At 37.2% G+C, this 18,723-nt stretch overlaps 1 protein-coding gene across 2 annotated transcripts; it reads left to right on the plus strand.

Annotated features, from left to right (window-relative positions):
* Nucleotides 1-2,801: 2,801 nt before the first annotated feature.
* On the plus strand, nucleotides 2,802-18,515 carry LOC125672708 (L-sorbose 1-dehydrogenase-like). 2 transcript variants are annotated; one of them, XM_048908916.2, is made up of 12 exons: nucleotides 2,802-3,138; nucleotides 9,055-9,182; nucleotides 9,363-9,568; nucleotides 10,225-10,414; nucleotides 10,644-10,778; nucleotides 10,997-11,118; nucleotides 13,661-13,828; nucleotides 14,861-15,011; nucleotides 15,232-15,377; nucleotides 15,622-15,811; nucleotides 16,345-16,567; nucleotides 17,921-18,515. In XM_048908916.2, exons 1-12 carry the CDS (start codon nucleotides 3,119-3,121, stop codon nucleotides 18,093-18,095), a joined length of 1,854 nt encoding a protein of 617 aa, XP_048764873.2. In that variant the 5' UTR covers nucleotides 2,802-3,118; the 3' UTR covers nucleotides 18,096-18,515. The 2 variants fall into 2 exon arrangements, with proteins under 2 accessions (XP_048764873.2, XP_056015394.1); XM_056159419.1 differs by lacking the exon at nucleotides 16,345-16,567 and having other exon boundaries at nucleotides 2,817-3,138; nucleotides 17,921-18,122.
* Nucleotides 18,516-18,723: the final 208 nt, after the last annotated feature.

Below are 18,723 nucleotides of genomic sequence, written 5' to 3' on the forward strand. Positions count from 1 at the left end.
GGGGTATTTTCGAATTCTATTCATCAAGGATAAGCTACTAGATTTCTTTCTCTCGGTATAATTACAATTAGATTCTATTATCCGCTCATTTTTGTGTAGCGATTGTTTTGAACACATTTTGTCTATCAAATCAAAAGGATTGGGAACAAGTTCTAACAACTTACAAGTCACCCTCCTGAAATATTACAATATGTCATGCAAGGTAATAATTAACAGGTAAAATGTACAATGATTAAACAAATCTACAAGTTTCTTCTATAAATTAATGAACAACTGAAAAAATATTTACATTAGTTTGCAGAGGCAAATTAACACCACCGCATAATAACAATTTTATATCAATATTGACAAAGTCCATCATGAAAAGGCGATTAAAAAGATTATCTAGCTTTATCTAGAATAATTTTTACAAGCGAAAACGAGATGATAAATATCTTCGTTAATATGTCAACATTTACAAAATGGAGAAATTGTAATAATATCATTTCGTTTATAAAGATCATAATGATGTATACAGTTATGTCTTAGTTTGTATGTTATCCATGTTGATGTATCGGTTTTTCAAAAGAGTAATATGATGGTGGTCTTGTAATGCCTGTTTTTATATTTTTGCGAAATGAACTGATTGAAATGGCTTTTCTAGCTTCTACACTAAATAAATTCCACTGTTTTACAGAGTCGGGTTCAAATGATTTTCTGATTAACTCTAATCTGCATCTTGGGATATAAGACTGATCTTCGTTCTAGTATTATAGAGGGACATATTTTCATGTTTGTGTGGAATAATTTCATGTGTAGCGATATACATGAGCAAATCAAATTATCTAATTTTATTCAGATTGTTAATGATGTCACAGTTGGTTCGCGTATAGCCGTGACCTCTTAATCCGAGTGTATTTCCATATACATGTAGACACTGCTGTGTTCTATAGTGTTATATAGGGAGGGGGAGGGTCCCAACAAATTAGGAAATAGTATTCTGAATGACCGGAATGTAAAGTCAGTTTCAAATTTTTTCCCAGTAAACGAGGGACAGCAGGAAATGTTTTACCTACAAAACTTATCAGATTAAAATTGAAGTAATTTATAGATAATGTGATACGGACTCTTATAAATTAGGTCACAATCATAGACACACTTAGGAAGGGTGTAACATTGAAAAAAATCATCATTATGGGAGATACACACACAGCGTGATTTTGTGATTTGTGTAGGCCTCAGAAATCACGTGATACCGCGAGCTGCAGGTGAATGATGCAAGAAGAATGTGAAAGAAAAGCTGCGACTATTCTATAATCTTGGAGAATAACCTTGGAGCGAGAGATCGTATACGAATACATTTATATATCACACTTGTTAAAGTGAAGATGAAAAGACGATGGTTTATAAAATGTTTGAATAAGGAACAGAACTCCTTGGCCTTAGCATCACCGAATTAGAATAATAATTTAAATATACATGTATTTTACACGTGATGTGTTATATTAGTTTGTTTACTGTGTCGTATATACACACATATTCATTGTTCTACAAAAATATGTGAACATAATGTGAATACATGTGAACATAATGTGAATGTGAATAATTCCAATGTTATTTATTACAATTGTTTTGATTGGACAAAAATAAAGCTGAACAAGAGTTTACACATCGATAAATCCGAAAACGCGATGTATTCATACACGCCTGAAAACAAACAACATAGTGCTGGGAAGCTTTTCAAAATTTTGCAATTGTTAATAAAGTGAATGAATTGGAATTATAAGAACCAAACATTCTTTTTGAAGAATTTATCGATGCGTAAACTCCGGACATTTTACTCGCAAATTTAACATAAAAGTGCTTCGCACTTTTATTTAGTTTGTGAGTAAAATGTCCAGAGTTTACACATCAATAAATTCTTGAAAAAGAATATAATATAATGTGAATACATGTGAATATAATGACAATAATTGTAAATATAATGTCAGTACGTGGGGATATAAAAATGTAAAGGTTTAGATAACGAACAGTGGTCAATCTCATAAATCCTTTAAAGAATACAAAATAGAGAATAAACACGGACCCTGGACATACCATAGGTGGGATCAGGTGCCTAGGAGTAGTAAGCATCTCTTGTCGACCGGTCACACCCACCGTGAGCCCTATATCCTGACTAGGTAAACGGAGTTATCCGCAGTCAAAATCAGTGTGTAAAGAACGGTTGTAAAACTATTGGTATGAAACACGCCAGACAGTAATTGACCCAATGACAGGTCAAATTCGAAAATTAAATCGTTATAACGACCATAGAATTTGGGAAGTGGTCACCACTAAATGAGACTGTTGAAACCCATGTAACATCAACTTGTTGTGGTCAGTAGCCTCCCTTGATTTAAAAACTGGTCATACGCATAACAAGCTCTTGCGTATCGAATCAGTTGTGAGATATAATCTGATTAAGGGTGAATGTAATATGAATACATTAATGTGGATGCATATGTTAATATAATGTGAAATCTGTACGTATGTTGATATAATGTGAATGCATGTTATCATAATCTGAATCTGAATATAATTTGAACACAGGTGAACATAATGTCAATACTTGTGAAAATAATGTACACACATGTTAATTTGATGTGAATACATGTTGATACAATGTGAATGCATTGAAGCAATGTATAATAAATTAGTGTTCTTTGGAATGGGGGTAAAGTCTCTTTACATCACGTAAAACGTTTGCGTAAGTTGTTGGACTCTAACAAGTGGTAGAAATAGAGAGACCCGCAGACAATTCCTGTGTCGGTATCTAATGTATTTCCGCCTCACGCGGGCGAGCCATCATTTCTTCTTCACTGAACGTTCTGCGGCGCTGCCGGAAAAATTACCTGCAATTCTGGATATTGATAGCGGGGCGCGTGTAAGCGATTTTTTTGTACGGTGGTGCTTGATTCGATTTTGCACGTCAGTTCGATACATCATAAACAGCAGTGTTCGGCTCCAGATGGCTGGGTGCCCTGTGACCACTCGGTGATTTATGCCATGTCCGTCGCTGAGCGTGGAAGCCCCTTCCTACTTGTAGAAACAAAAAATGTTTTCGCAAAAATGTGAAAAGTGAATATTTTTCGTGTGAGAAATGAAAAGCGGAGAAGTGGGGTAAGTTGGTTACTTTTATTAATTTGTCTACAATCTAATTGCATCTATATACATTTGTTTGTATATAACTATTCGTATTTAATTCATTTGCATACACTTTATATATTTTAATTGTATATCCTCAATATGCATCCTCATCCTCTAAAAACATCGCATAAGCTCAGATATATCTGATATTCATTCACGGGAATTTTTCAACCCAAAATATTATTTATACCCATCTTATTTGCCATACGATACTTTCATGGTTTAGCAATCTATTTTTGGCCGTCAATAAGACAAAAACATTATGTAATTATTTAATTAAAAGCACGGGCATTGCTTACACAAAGTGTTAATTAAAAACGACAGTTCGATTATAAAGCTGGCGGGAAACAAGTTTCCCCCTCTCATTGTACAGAGAACGCAAAGATGTTTCAAATTCTCAACAGGCAATTAAAAGAAATAAAGATAAAATTGCGCGTACGCGGAGTTGGAAAATTAGCTCAAAGTGAAGTATACACAGTTCTAAACTTGATGACGCACACTCCAGATTCCGTATAAACGATACTAGATCTGAAGCTGTCGGCCGATAAGAAAATAGTTAGCATAGCGTGGTAATGTTTTCAGATCGTTGACAGACTTGGCATATGTTTACAAGTTTGACCCCCCCCCCCCTCTACCAATTCATTATCAATCTGATTGCCATTACTTGTGATGATAGCGTTAAGGATTTCGGTTACCATATATTACATGTATCTACAACAGTCATGAAAAAAGCTTAGTTTTATAGCGACACTATGCACACATCGGCCTACTCGTACGTAGTAATGACTTATCAACGGGTTGTAAATTGTGTTGTGTGCATTTTTTTCTTTCGTAACTGTAAATGTTATGTGTGCGGGGGGGGGGGGGGGGGGTCAACATATGGGTATAAAACAAATAATTAGAGGTCAGAAAATCATACACTTTAATTGAACAATTGACGCACTTCTCGCGCCCCATTCACTAACGGGCCTGCAATGTAACACGTATTAACTTATCGGTGCGTGTATCTATAGATCAATGAAAAGGTGGAGATAACGAACAATGATCAATCTCATACACAATTTCTGTCCAATACGATATCAATGTAAAGCATAATGATTTTTTAAAAGATTCGCCATAGCAGAGTTATTCTCGAAATCTTCACTACACCTGCTCCCGTAAAAAAATTCTAATAAAATTCCGCATATATACAAATAACAGCGAAAATCAGGAAAACCGCAGGTGTGAAGTAGCTGTGATATAAGGAGAAATTGTATCAGGTGTGAAGTAGCTGTGATATAAGGAGAAATTGTATCAGGATGAAGCTTACTTTCGCAGTTTAATTATACATCGTTTTGATATTTATATTAATATTCCTTAGATAAGTAATAATATGAACCGGTAATGTATAAACACTGTTTACGTTAATAGCTGTCAGCTAGAGAAATCGTTCTTAAAAAAAATCTTTTTTTTTTGGATCCATTTTTTTTTTTTTTTATCATTATCATTTTTGTTGTTGTTGATCGGAACAAGCTGACGATTTGTATGTTGTACTGGCCTTCAGGACGAAGATTTAATGTTGTGAAGTCATACTTTATAGAAGATTTGATTAATTGCTTTGCTAGGCAAAATTAGTGAATACAAACAAACTACACTGAAAGGAAAAGATTTCAAAAGGCATACTATATAGAATATATACTGTACATCTATATATGTTTGAAGTTTATGGCGTGTTGGGTTTTTTGGGTTTTTTTTTCAAATACATTTTTTATGTTTACGCTTGACTTATATTGCATATGTAACAATAACTTCAATCCCAAATTAAGTACGTATTACATTAATTTAAAAAAATATTTTTTTAAATATATTCAATCCTGCATAAACGAAATAATGATGATTCCGCAGAAAATCGTACATGTACAGTTTGAAACCCCGTATGTGAACAGACCGCGCTCTCTCGCGGCCTGTAATAATTCTAAAACACCGGACTCCATCTTATCTGTTTCTGCTTCTTTTAATGACAGGTGTGATATACAGTGAAAGATGCTTACAGGTGCCAGATTACCTGAACACCACACATTTTCGAATTATCACTTGGTCACATTTTTTCCCGCCACATTTCGTAATGAGTGACCGGTCATACGTGCTTATTATTGAGTGGGACGACACGAGCTGGACCTGGCGTGTACACGAGAGGCGACATTTGCGGATCAAGCATTTCTTCACTCGGTATATTATGCGTTTTCCTTGTGCCCCAGCGCCTATCAGGAGGCGGATTCAACATTTTCCAGGGACATGTACATATTCTTATACATTGTATTTGTCTATAAAACAGAAATGAAAAGAGGTTAACTTTCGATTGTCATAGTTAATTCCCCTTACCACCGAATTAAAAGAAACTAAAAGAAAATCTTAAAATTTGTTTCCTATGTCATGTTTATTTAAGGAATCAGGCTACCGTAACTGTTTAGTTCTGCCTGTGTTATCAGTCGGGGTTTTTTCTTTTCTTCAAAAGTAAACTTTGCTTTATCAAAAAGAGAAAATATAATTTGTTAAATAAACTTTCGGATGGGGTTGTTCTTTAATCCGGCAAATACATGGAACGTGACGAGAAACTCTGCAATGTTATCTCAGGCGAAGACAGGGAAATGTTGAATCCGCCACTGTGAATCCGCCCCTGTACTCTCTAATGTCCTGATCCCGCAAATATCCGTCTCCCCTCGCCCCAGCACCATGCCGTGCCACTCTCCTCACATCAAAGCGCTCCTAATCCAACATCCTCTTATCTTTCATTAACCATTTACTCCGCGCCACGAGCACCTCTTATCGTTACACAATCAATTCACTATCTGTTTCATCTTTTCTTATCTAATGCCGATAATAATTGACTGAAAGTAACAACTAATAATCATCTCTATTTTCATGTTTGATACACAGACTGTAGTTTGAAATAGATTGTAATACAATCAGTGCTATTCAGACTCTCCTACATGTATTTCCATCACGGTGAATTCCACTGCAATTTCAAAACCAGCAATCAGTGGAAATCCGCCCAGTGATTTACAAGAACTGTACATCATGACGCGCGGGAGTGTGACCAAACACGTACCCCCTTCTGCCGCCGTAATTATGATTTAAGGTAGCGGAACAAAGTTAACGAGCAAAGCACGTGCATGCGCGTGCAGGGTGTCTTCTGACCGATGTGCACGATTAAACGTCAGATAATATTCTGTTCTAGTGCTGTAATCTACAGATGGGGCGTGGTGTGATAAGTTTCGTACCATTTTAAAAGAATTTTACATTTTAGAACCTCCATACACTACACTCAGTAGAGTTCCGTAAAATGCACTTCTTCATTATCATAGGCTAATCAAGAAACTCGTGAAAGATTCAATTTTCATAGAATAGAAGGCAGACATTTAGTCTTTTTGGATTGAGGTGCTGAGATTGAAATTATTTCCCCAAAAGAGAGATCAAAATCGTGTGTGTATTTTTGTGCTTAGAATGGTATGCCCATGGATAGCACTGTGAAATAGTTATCAAAGTTTGTCCCCAGGTCATATGTTGGTTGGACGCATCTTATATGCAAAAACTATTGAATGCATACATTCTTTTGAGACACAGAAATTTCCTGGTGTTTATGTCAAGGTCATTTCAAGGTTACACTTTTTTCTTTATCTCACAGAATCTTAAAATTCCATCCTATATTATATATACCATTGATTCATTTCCAATTCTGTTTAATTTGCATCATAATCAGTATGTATGAACATCTTTCTGTCTGTTTGCATGGACAAGAAAAAGAAAATTATTTTCCCAACACTCATGTTTGCTAATTTTATTACCTTTGAAAAAAAATTCAATTTCAAATTTATCTTTTAATGACTTCTATGATTTTGTTTGCCATTTTTCGTCCACTTTTAAAAATTCTACTGAAACGTCATGACGTGTAACATTGTTATTTTTTCTGCATCATAATCGGACTCCGTGTTACAGTCCGGAATACCCCTCCTGTTTGGTATGCTTATCGTGTGTATGATTGAATAAATCATAGTGAGTACTTCTACTACACCGAAAGTGCAGAATCGACATCTCTATATGTATTCTACATCAGAATTACATGATTGATGACCTCATATATTATTTTATTCAGCGATTTATTATCATTATCATTTTGTTTATTTGTAAAGCGAAACTTACAAATAGTTTCTATTTATCAAATTTATCAATTTTAAATTCACTAACAACGTTCTAAGCAAGGTAAATGGCGATACTTATCTGAAACGGGCTAAGAACACAGCTTCAAAAATCATTATTCAATATCATTTAAAGATATGCATATTTTATATACCTAAGTTGTTTACCCCCCCTCCCCCCCTCTCTCTCTCTCTCTCTCTCTCTCTCTCTCTCTCTCTCTCTCTCTCCCTCTCTCTCTCTCTCCCTCTCCCTCTCTCTCTCTCCCTCTCTCTCTCTCTCTCATAATCTCATAATACAATGTAAGGCGTTCAAGTTGGTTTATGAATCTGAAAGCTTTACAGAGAGGAGAGTGTGTATATACTTATAAACAACTCTAGAGTTCTAAAGTTTCCTGACAGGTGGAAACTACAAGGCAGAATAAAACATGTATACAAGAAAATTGTTCACAATAAACTTAATCTAAGAAAAGACCAGGGGTGTTCAATCTGACGTGGTTCCGTCAATAGAGTTCCTTCCTCAGATGTATGACTGCCTACTGATGATAAACCCTGTCTACACACTGCTACAGACAGCGATAATTCAGATGTAGGTACAGAAGAGGTATTTCAAGGTCACAGTGAACGATTCTGACACAAATGATTTCTTTACGGAAAGGAACGTTCATTTTGGAGGGAAATTTTGATGTCTGTAATCGACTTGTGGAAATTAAGGGACATTTTCCCTGGATAATTTTATTCTATTTCATTTATTTCAAAAATTGATGTATTCCTTTAAATTTTCGCGCGTGCGTGTTTCACCGACCCAGGGATCTACCTAACAACGTTTTAATTTTGAAGCATTTCATTTTAGCTTACGGTACTGTTATATTATATTGAAAATTAATATACATTGTAATTGGCAAACTAACAACTCATTTATGACAAATGGGATTATTTCAACTTCTCCATCGTCACCTTCCCATATCTATGTAGCAACATTCCATTATCACCTGCATATGGTGTTTATATCTCTCAGTTGATTCGATACACAAAAGCTTGTTCTGCGTATGATCAGTTTTTGAATCGAGACAGTCTACTGACTAACAAGTTGATGATACAGGGGTTTCAACATTCCATGGTCGTTATTATGATCTAGTTTGTCAATATAACCTATGATTGGGTCAAATGCTGTCTCATACCGATTGTTAGTCCTTTCGTGGAATACTGATTTTGACTACGGATTACTCTGTTTACCCGATCAAAACACAGGGCTCATGGCGGGTGTGAACGGTCGACATAGGATGCTAACTCCTTCTAGGCATCTGATGCCACCTCAGGTGTGTCCAGGGGTCCTTGTTTGTCCAATTCTTTATTTTGTATTTCTTAGATTGATCACCGTTCGTTATCTTCACCTTACATTAATCACCGTTCGTTATCTTCACCTTACATTAATCACCGTTCGTTATCTTCACCTTACATTGATCACCGTTCGTTATCTTCACCTTACATTGATCACTGTTTGTTATCTTCACCTTACATTGATCACTGTTTGTTATCTTCACCTTACATTATTATGTCTCTCTTCCTGTTTAGTGTGAATTCTTCTTCATCTCCAGGATTTGTATAATGTTAGCAGACTAATCTGTTTGGGTCTGTATTATTGTGTGTGTGGCGTATGGAGTAATACGGAGGGTTGGACTAGCATTACAATCTGATTGGCTATGTGATATTATAGGCGGTCCTTAATTTGGTGGTTGGGGCTGGGATTAATGTCTGCCGTGCTGGCGTTCTTGTACTTTAATGGATCCAAATCGAAAGCGGCCCTCACAGACAGAGTCAACGCCACCTATGATTTCGTTATAGGTAAACCATTTTGAAAGTGAATTTTGTTTTGTTATTTGCTCATTTTTTTAAAATCATTATTATTGTGTCTTTAAATGATTTTGATTTGCTAGCGATATTTTGTGTTAAGAATTTCATAATTCCTGTCGCCGGAATCTGATAATCATTTGTAAAATATATGAATGTATGTATATTTCTCAGTTGGGGGTGGTATCTCGGGTTCGGTGTTGGCCAGCCGCCTTTCGGAATCTCCCGATGTTACAGTCCTTCTCCTGGAAGCCGGAGGTTTGGATTCCGATCCCGAGCTTCGGGTACCACTTCTCTCCTCACTGGAGCGAAAAGTGGAAAATGACTGGAAGTTCACTTCTACTCCACAACAACACGCCTTCAAATCTTTAACGGGGAAGGTTAGATAATCATATGATCCTGAGATGTAGCGGTCAGACGGGTTCAGGGAAGGAGAAAATTTATGACTGGACCGGAAATCGAACCCAGTCTGACCTGTTACATTCTCCCCCTTCCTGTTATAGACATTTAAGATTGCATATGAAATTACCTTGAATGAATGTTTCTAATGGACTGAGAACGCCTTATGTAATGCAAAAAGCAGTCGATGTGTACCATATATGGAGTTCGAATTTCCCGTGGATTAACTATCTACAGGTGGTAGTCTGGTTCCCTGGCGCCCTGACTAAATGCAGTAGACACGGAGCATATAGCAGGGAAAGGGAACCAGGTTATAATATGTCGTAGCAAGCAACGTTCTGATATAACAAGCAATAACTAATGACCACCAATTTCAAATAAAATGAGCAATCCTTTGTTTTACAATGTATAATAATGAGGCAAGAAAAAGCTCGCTAACTATCTATGAAAATCTTCCCTCGTGGTTATATAAAAGAATCTCTTCTTTAAAAAAAAAAAAAAAAAAAAAAAAAAAAAAAAGCAAATAAAACAATTAAATTAAAAAAGGCTCATTTCTGGCACAAATAGTTGAAATAAAGAGTTAAGAACTAAAAATATTGTAGTTGGTAAGACTTGCTTTTGTTGTCATGATTTACAGAGAGGGCGTTACAACATGGGCCGGGTGCTGGGAGGGGGCAGTTCTATAAATAGCATGGTATACTTACGCGGAAGTAGTGGCAGCTATAACTCCTGGGAGAGCTCCGGAGCCTCGGGCTGGGGTTTTAGAGACGTCATTCCGTACTTCCTCAAGCTAGAAAACTTTTGTATCGAAAAATTCCAAACTTCGGGTATCTATGCATGATTTATTTTGAATATTTTTGACTATTAGATTCAATATAGTATTTATGTAAGTCATTTGTTGAATACGCACCTTGTTGAATACTCAGCTAGGTAGTTCGACTCAATGAATGGCGTACACAGTGATTTATGTATATTAAGAATTAAAACTTTGGAAAGAATCTGTTGATTGGTTGCCCATAGAGACTCCATTCAGTTTACCGATTTTTGTATGACCAGCATATCATTCCACGAAAGGCCCTGTAGTGATCAGCGACGGATCTCAGGACCACCCACTTCTTCATGATGTTTATCAGAGGGCCTCAGAAACACTAGGGTATAAAGCTACCGACTGCAACGGCAAAGACTTCATAGGTGAGTATCGTAATGCAGAATTATCAAAGGAAAGTGTAAACCTTTCATGGAAACTCATCTGTGTTATAGCGAAAGACCATGCTACACTTAAGAAAACATAGATATCCACTATTTATACATCGATTTCAGCTAATTGCTAAATGAAATGTCATTAAACAAATTCTTTCAAGGTCTTCCGAAATAGCTCTACATAGGCTGATGATGGTCTCTGTTTTCAGGATTCTGTTCCAATCCCACGATGAAGGACCGCGCCAGGCGAGTAAGCACTTCCGGTACTTACCTATCGCCAGCCATGGACAGGACCAACCTGCACATAGCCCTATATAGTCACGTGACAAAGGTTTGTACAGGAAACTATACGCATATATTCATCTAGTCGCGGGACAGAGTTTGCGAATTGCCTCATATTGTGACGTGATAAAAGTTTATACATGAAACGATACATTCTGATATATAGATATTTCACAAAGGCTTATAATGTAAAAGAAACACATATTGTCACGTAAGGAACTTTTGTACTGGGAAGGAAATTCAGAGCAATTGTCAAAAAGGTGAAAGGTGAAGATAATGAACACTGATCAATCTCATAAATCCCACAAGCGACACAAAATAGATGGTTGGACAAACTCAACAGAGAAATTGACGTTTCCTTTTAGCTCTTACAATGTTTTTGTCATTTCGAATTTCCAAATTTCGGCTTGAGCATCACTGAAGAAACATTATTTGTCGAAATGCGCATCTGGTGCATCAAAATTGGTATCGTATAAGTTTTACGTTAGATGTATTGAATAAATACATCTACATGGGTTCAAAGCAGAAGAGGAATATTAAAATCCCGCATTAGACATATTAAAACAAAAGTACGTACCATCTATCCTTCTGTGTTTAGTAAACCAGAAGGGATAAAATGATTAGGTAGGTTACATGAGGAATATGTTTTGGTTCCAGATGAAAAACTTGTAATAACATTGTCTCTGTTTGTAAGGCTCATTATTACAACTGTATTTTAAACGAACTTTTGTAATCTTACTTATACTCCAACTGACCTTTCAAAATACATATGGAATTCTTCAAAACCATGCTTCAGTTTAAGATACAATTAATACCCCAGTCATGATCAATGGGTCGGATGAATATGAGTTACCGTACCTATCCTGGATTCCTAAACTATCTAAATACCCTTACAAGCAAAGATACTTTGCTGGATCCAGTAAGTGCTCTACCAAGCCCCTCTCATTGTTCTTCACGAAAATATTAACAGCTGTGAAGGAGAAACTTCAAACTTACTATGCGACCACATATGTCAGACGTGGTGTTAATCAAATGTGGATTCTTAAAAACATTCTAAAGAACTTTTAGTAAACTTGAAATCGCAAAACTTTCCCCAAATCAATAACATCAAAACCTGTGACTTTTCAACACTTTACACGACCATTCCTCTCGATAAATTAAAAACTAGACTTTTTGACATCATAGACAGTTGCTTCTTCAACAAAAATGGAAATGAAAATATTCATATCTAGTGATCAGCCATCCAAAAAATTACTTTCTTAAACACCACTTCAATTCCATGCACAAGTACTGTGAAGTTGAAATGAAAATATGCTAAAGTTCCTCATTAACAATAACTTCGTGGTCTTTGGTCATTAGGTCTTCCAACAGTCTGGTGGAATTCCCATGAGCACGAATTGTGCTCCTTTATTAGCTGACCTGTTTTATATTCATATGAAGCATAATTTATTCAAAAACTTCTACGTGCGAAGAAGAAATCTCTTGCTGTGGCCTTCAATTTGACATTTAGATATATCGACGACGTTTTGTTTAGTTTAAACAACAATAACTTCATTCATATTCGATTCGATATATCCCTGTGAGCTCGAAATAAAAGACACCACAGAGTCATCCACTTCTGCTTCATTCTTGGATATTTTATTGAAAGTAAACATTGACGGCAAACTGACAGCTCAACTGTATGACAAACGGGATGATTTCAGCTTCTCTCATCGTCAACTTCCCATATTCATGTAGCAATTGCAAATGGTGTTTATATCTCTTAACTGATTCGATACATAAGAGCTTGTTCTGCGTATGGCAAGCTACGGACAAACAAGTTGATAATAATAATAATAATAATTGGTTTTATATAGCGCCTTTTCCAGCGTATGCTGCTCAAAGCGTTTTACAATAATCAATGTACATTATTACCCCGGCAGACCTTATATCAATCTAGAACTTCCTCAGCCTCCTAGGAAGCATACAGTGCAAGCTGCCATTACAAGCGCTAGAGCACTAACATTCTAACAATATCTTTCACTGTCTATAGCCAGGTACCCCTTTTACGCTTGGGTGGAGTGAGGAAATTCATGTAAAGTGCCTTTCCCAAGGACACAACGTCAGCCCTGCCGCGGCCAGGACTCGAACCCACGACCTTTCGGTCGAGAGTCTGACGGCCTTACCACTCGGCCACCGACGTCATCGTGGTACAGATGATGGTACAGGGGTTTCAACGGTCTCGATTGAAGTCAGCATTTCGCAAATTCTATGGTCGTTATAACGATCTAGTTCATCAATACAACCTATCATTGGGTTAAATGCTATCTGACATGTTTCATACCGATTGTTAGGTCGTTCTTGGCACACTGATTTTGACTACGAATGACTCCATTTACCTGATCAAGATATAGGGCTCACGGTTGGTGTGACCGGTCGACAGGGAATGTTTACTCCTTCTTGGCACACGATCCCACCTCTGGAGTCCCCAGGGGTCCGTGTTTGCCCAACTGTCTATTTTGTATTGCTTATAGGAGTTATGAGATTGATCACTGTTCATCATCTTCACATTTCGTGGATGTATAAATGATCCATCGGTACTCCAATTTCAGGTGCTGATTTCTAATGGTAAGGCGGTGGGTGTTGAGTACCTACAGAATGGCAGGCGGCAGGTGGTGGGGGCCACTAAAGAGGTAACCCTGGCCGCCGGGCCTATAAGCTCCCCCCACATCCTGCTCTTGTCGGGAGTCGGACCGAGGGACCACCTACAGGAACACAAGGTGAAGGAGAATGACTGTAACTTTCTGTTACAGGCCTTGACTAGAAAGTTTAAGACAAGTCTCAGTCTCACTTGACTAGAAAGTTTAAGACAAGTCTCAGTCTCACTTGACTAGAAAGTTTAAGACAAGTCTCGGTCTCACTTTATGAAAGGGACATACAGCGAAAAGGGACATGTAACCAAACAGTGCAATTTAGATCGAAAGTATCCTTAATTTTCATGGCCACAGAGCCTAGATATCAAATACTGAAATAAAGGATTGGAATGTGGGTTAATGTTAGTCATAGTATTTTGTAACTTACATTTAGTCAGAGCAGACACGAGTCATTGTTATTACTGGTTACATTCTTTTCATTAGTAGTTTCCATTAACTTGTTTCAGTATTTGCTCGAATTCTATATTTATCCCATGCGTTGTCTGTTCTCTTAGTGAAGTCTATCTCCGAGACATAAGATATCTATGTCTCACGTATGACGATTGTGACGTTTTGTTAGAGTAATTCCAGGATCACCACGATCGATCTGAATCAATGACGTTTAGAATGTGACAGCTGACAAAACACGTCTCAAAAGACGATATGTCATGAATGTGGTTGGTTCCAGCAAACAGAGTTGGAAAAAGCACTAACCTGCCAATATGTATGCTGTTTTTAAGTCATCAAAATTTGAAAAAAATAAGAATGATAAAAACGTTGACAAAATTAAAAGAAGTGTTCTATTATGACCTATTTTGTCAGCTGTTAAATCCAACAAGTCAATGGTTCAGAACGACGGCCACAGTGAGCCTGAAATTAAGACACTGCTCATTCATTGGTTCAGAACGACGGCCACAGTGAGCCTGAGATTAAGACACTGCTCATTCATTGGTTCAGAACGACGGCCACAGTGAGCCTGAAATTAAGACACTGCTCATTCATTGGTTCAGAACGACGGCCACAGTGAGCCTGAAATTAAGACACTGCTCATTCATTGGTTCAGAACGACGACCACAGTGAGCCTGAAATTAAGACACTGCTCATTCATTTATCAAACAGATAACGGTTCACGCGGATCTTCCGGTTGGAGGGTTTATCCAAGATCACGTGATGTTCCCAATCCGGGGCTCCATCAATGAATCTCTGACTGTGACCTACCCAAGGTCAACCAGCATCCTGGCCAAACTAAAATACAAAGCGTTTGGAGGAGGTAGATGTTGTACAGAACTTTAATAAACAACTCAAAACAAAAGACATTTCTAACATTACTTAAAAAAAGATTTTTATCGTATATTTATAAATGCTGTTCCAAATTTGGCATCATATTTACATATACCCTTAGTATTTCTAATCAGAATGATTTTCTGAAATAGATCATTCAGTTTCGTTTTTGCCATTTTTATTTGTTGCTTTCTATGAAATCTTTATAGGTCCCTTATCATCCAACGGCGCCATTGTTGGTCACTCACTAGTGGAAGTAAAGCAAAATAAAACGAATCAGGCAGACATATTGATTAGTTTCCTGGCAACGATACCGGAACTCTGGTCAGCAATGGATTATGGGTATGAAACAAATGTAGGTAGATTATTACCAATTGATAAGCAAACATTCAACTAAAGAAAAAATTAAAAGACACCAATGTGTAATAAAGTCTATTCTTTTTTAACATACTAAAACATTGATTTCAAACTCCCCCTCTACTTCGTCATTAATGAGTAATGTTTGCGGGAGGTATTCCAAACATAAATGACCATAATGATCAAGAGAACTTACTATCATCCATTTCCAATCTAAGTCCGTATTCTTATCGAATTTGTAGGTACGAAAAGATCTGACACCTGTCAGAAACGGAAAACCGAATTCCACGGAGGGAGTTACCTTCCTGATTCAGCCCCTGGAACCAAAGAGCAGCGGAACACTGAAGATTCGCAGCACAAATCCATTTGATCCCCCGGATGTAGATCCAGAATATCTGGAACATCATGATGACGTCGCTAGTCTCATCCAAGGTGGTCTTTGTTCAGAAACATGAGAACATTGCTGTTTTTTAAGAAAGATGTATATGAATAGAAAACTAAAAATTTCTAACAAAATTAAGATAAAAAATAATAACTGCGTGGTTTCTTATCTACTTTATTTTTCGATCCCTGACTCTTTGACTATTAAGCTTGAATGAACCCAGTTATCGTGATCAAATTATCTACCCTTGGCAACGCCAGTATGTTGATGTACATGTTGATGACGCTAGAAAATGTTTAAATATATATAGTCTTAAATTACGTCAAAATGTTTTGAGTAACATTTTCAGCATCATAGCATCATGTTAGTCACTGGGTCACAGACCTCTATAGATTTTTTTTAATGATTCGTCCATAGATAATAAGATTTAAAATAAGATTCCGACCTATATGTACCTATTATACCCTATTTCTGAAAAAAAAAACCAACCATACATTACAATAGAATCCACACACATTTTTTTGTGGCCATACAAGCAATCTGTACACTATTCAGTAACAGTTCTCTTTATCTATTTTTACAGGTCTAAGATTTTACTTTAAACTAATGAAGACTAAAGCGTTCACACGCTTACAAGTCAGGCCCCCGTACTCACCATTTCCTAAATGTTCCAAAGAGAAACTCAACTCGGATAGCTATTTAGAGTGCTTAGTCCGCCATCTAGCGGTGCCAGGGAATAATCTGATCGGCGGATGTAAGATGGGGTCTGCAAAGGATAACACTACAGTGGTGGATCACAGACTGAGGTATGATCTGATTTTAGATCCGCTCCACACTCTACCCTTGTATCCGCAGTAGGGATATCTGATTCGTGTACTTACCCGGGACCAACATATCACTGTTATACTTGAGGATGTCGTATTTCACAGTAGGAAATTGTAGCGCAAATTTATATTTACGAATTTTTCTTCGTTATGATTTGTAATTCAGTGGCGGATCTAGAGGAGGTGGGAGATTACAGTGACTGCACCGTATTTGGTTGAAAATTATCGACCAAAAAGTTCAATATTATGTGTACTACTGTTTTAGATTCTGCAGTCTCATTACTCTTTAAGGACGGACTAAGTACCGTCTTGAGTCGCAAATCCCTTTGACAATTCTTTGAATTTGACCCTTATATTCATTCCCGGAAAAATTGTCAGGCAAAGTTTATGAATGAAACGGTGAAGATAACGAACAGTGATCAGTCTCATAACTCCTATAAGGAATTTGGGCAAATACGGACCCCTGGACATATAAGAGGTGGGATCAGGTGCCTAGGTGGAGTGAGCAGGATCAGGTGCGTGGGAGGAGTGAGCGGGATCAGGTGCCTAGGAGGAGTGAGCGGGATCAGGTGCCGAGGTGGAGTGAGTGGGATCAGGTGCCTAGGAGGAGTGAGTGGGATCAGGTGCCTATGAGGAGTGAGTGGGATCAGGTGCCTATGAGGAGTGAGCGGGATCAGATGCCTAGGAGGAGTGAGCGTCCCCATACTATAAAAAATCGCTTACCTGGTTATTCAGGTACTTTAGAATATCTTGCACGTTCCACGCTCTTGCTTGGAATGGGCTATCTTAATAGTTTTTGTTTTGCCTCGGACTAGAATGATGTTCCGTCATTGGATTTTAAAATGCATCACGTGATGTCGTCTAAATTTCGAGAATGTTTCACTCGTATAGAGACATCAATAATGGCGGTGAAGGGCTGCAAACTTTAGGCCTATGCTCGGCCTCACAGCTTTGAACACGGATAGATCTTTATCGTGTCACACCTACTGTGATCCGGGGCCTAGGTGTTTGTTGCCGAGGTCCGACCCATATAGAGGACCTATTCTAACCCGGATCCCCACGTTGAAAAATTTAGACGTCAAATTGGCTCTCGAGCGTCTTTATAATCGTATTTCTTTCTTATACCTCTTTACATTTTAAGCATTTTGGTACACCACAAAACAAAACACTTATTAGGTTTGTCGGGTTGCTAAAATCCACAGAAGGCGAGGCAAATAGAGACTCAGTACAGATTTTAAACGTCACGAAATCATATTTCACTGTATATGCGTTTGCACCAAAATAACACGGGGCGAAAATAGCCTGACATTAATAAATTTTACTTTCTTCTTACAGGGTGAAGGGTATCGATCGGTTGAGGGTTGTTGATTCCTCTGTGATGCCGACTCTTGTGTCACCTGACCTCACAGCGCCCTCTATAATGATGGCGGAAAAGGCCGCCGACATGATAAAAAGCAGACATTTATCGAAAAAGAATGTTGTCACAGCAACTAGAAAGAAAACTAGGTAGCGATATTAAAGTTAGGATTTTCAAATATTTGATGTGTTTAGTGGCAATATTTCCATATGCAGGCAGAGTATCACTCGTGAAATTCATTACAATATGTATTATATACTGGAGAATGAATGGACTTAACAAATTTCGCTGTTAATTTCGTGAATATACACGTACTACGATGAGAGTTGACATAAATAATGAACAGGAAAGACCCATAGGAACGTGTGTGTATTTACTCTTAGCAATAAAGTCTATAATGTTTTCCCTTCATAAATTGTACATACAATGTGCTAACACTTTATACCACATAGGAATGATAACATATGCATATTAAATTGAGTGCATAGAATAAGTATATTTTGTATACTATCAGAAGAAAGTTTCTCAACTTGAGGATGGAACATTGAGGAGAATAAAAGGCAATTAAAACACGGAGTGTGTAGCTTTTTTATCATAGCGTATTTATCAAAAGCAATAGATAAATAAATATTAGATATATACAATGTCATGACGATAGGGTTCATCATATAATGCACGCAGTAGTCACTAGTGGAATATTAGATATATACAATGTCATGACGATAGAGTTCATCATATAATGCACGCAGTAGTCACTAGTGGAATATTAGATATATACAAT

This window comes from Ostrea edulis, chromosome 3 (assembly GCF_947568905.1).
Source record: "Ostrea edulis chromosome 3, xbOstEdul1.1, whole genome shotgun sequence".
NCBI classification, from domain to species: domain Eukaryota; kingdom Metazoa; phylum Mollusca; class Bivalvia; order Ostreida; family Ostreidae; genus Ostrea; species Ostrea edulis.

Bases quoted from the DNA above. Each gene is read 5' to 3' on its own strand.
- LOC125672708 (XM_048908916.2), top strand. From the start codon at position 3,119: ATGAAAAGCGGAGAAGTGGG. The intron at 9,183-9,362 runs GTAAACCATTTT...TATATTTCTCAG, and splicing joins CACCTATGATTTCGTTATAG to TTGGGGGTGGTATCTCGGGT. The intron at 15,378-15,621 runs GTAGGTAGATTA...TCGAATTTGTAG, and splicing joins ATTATGGGTATGAAACAAAT to GTACGAAAAGATCTGACACC.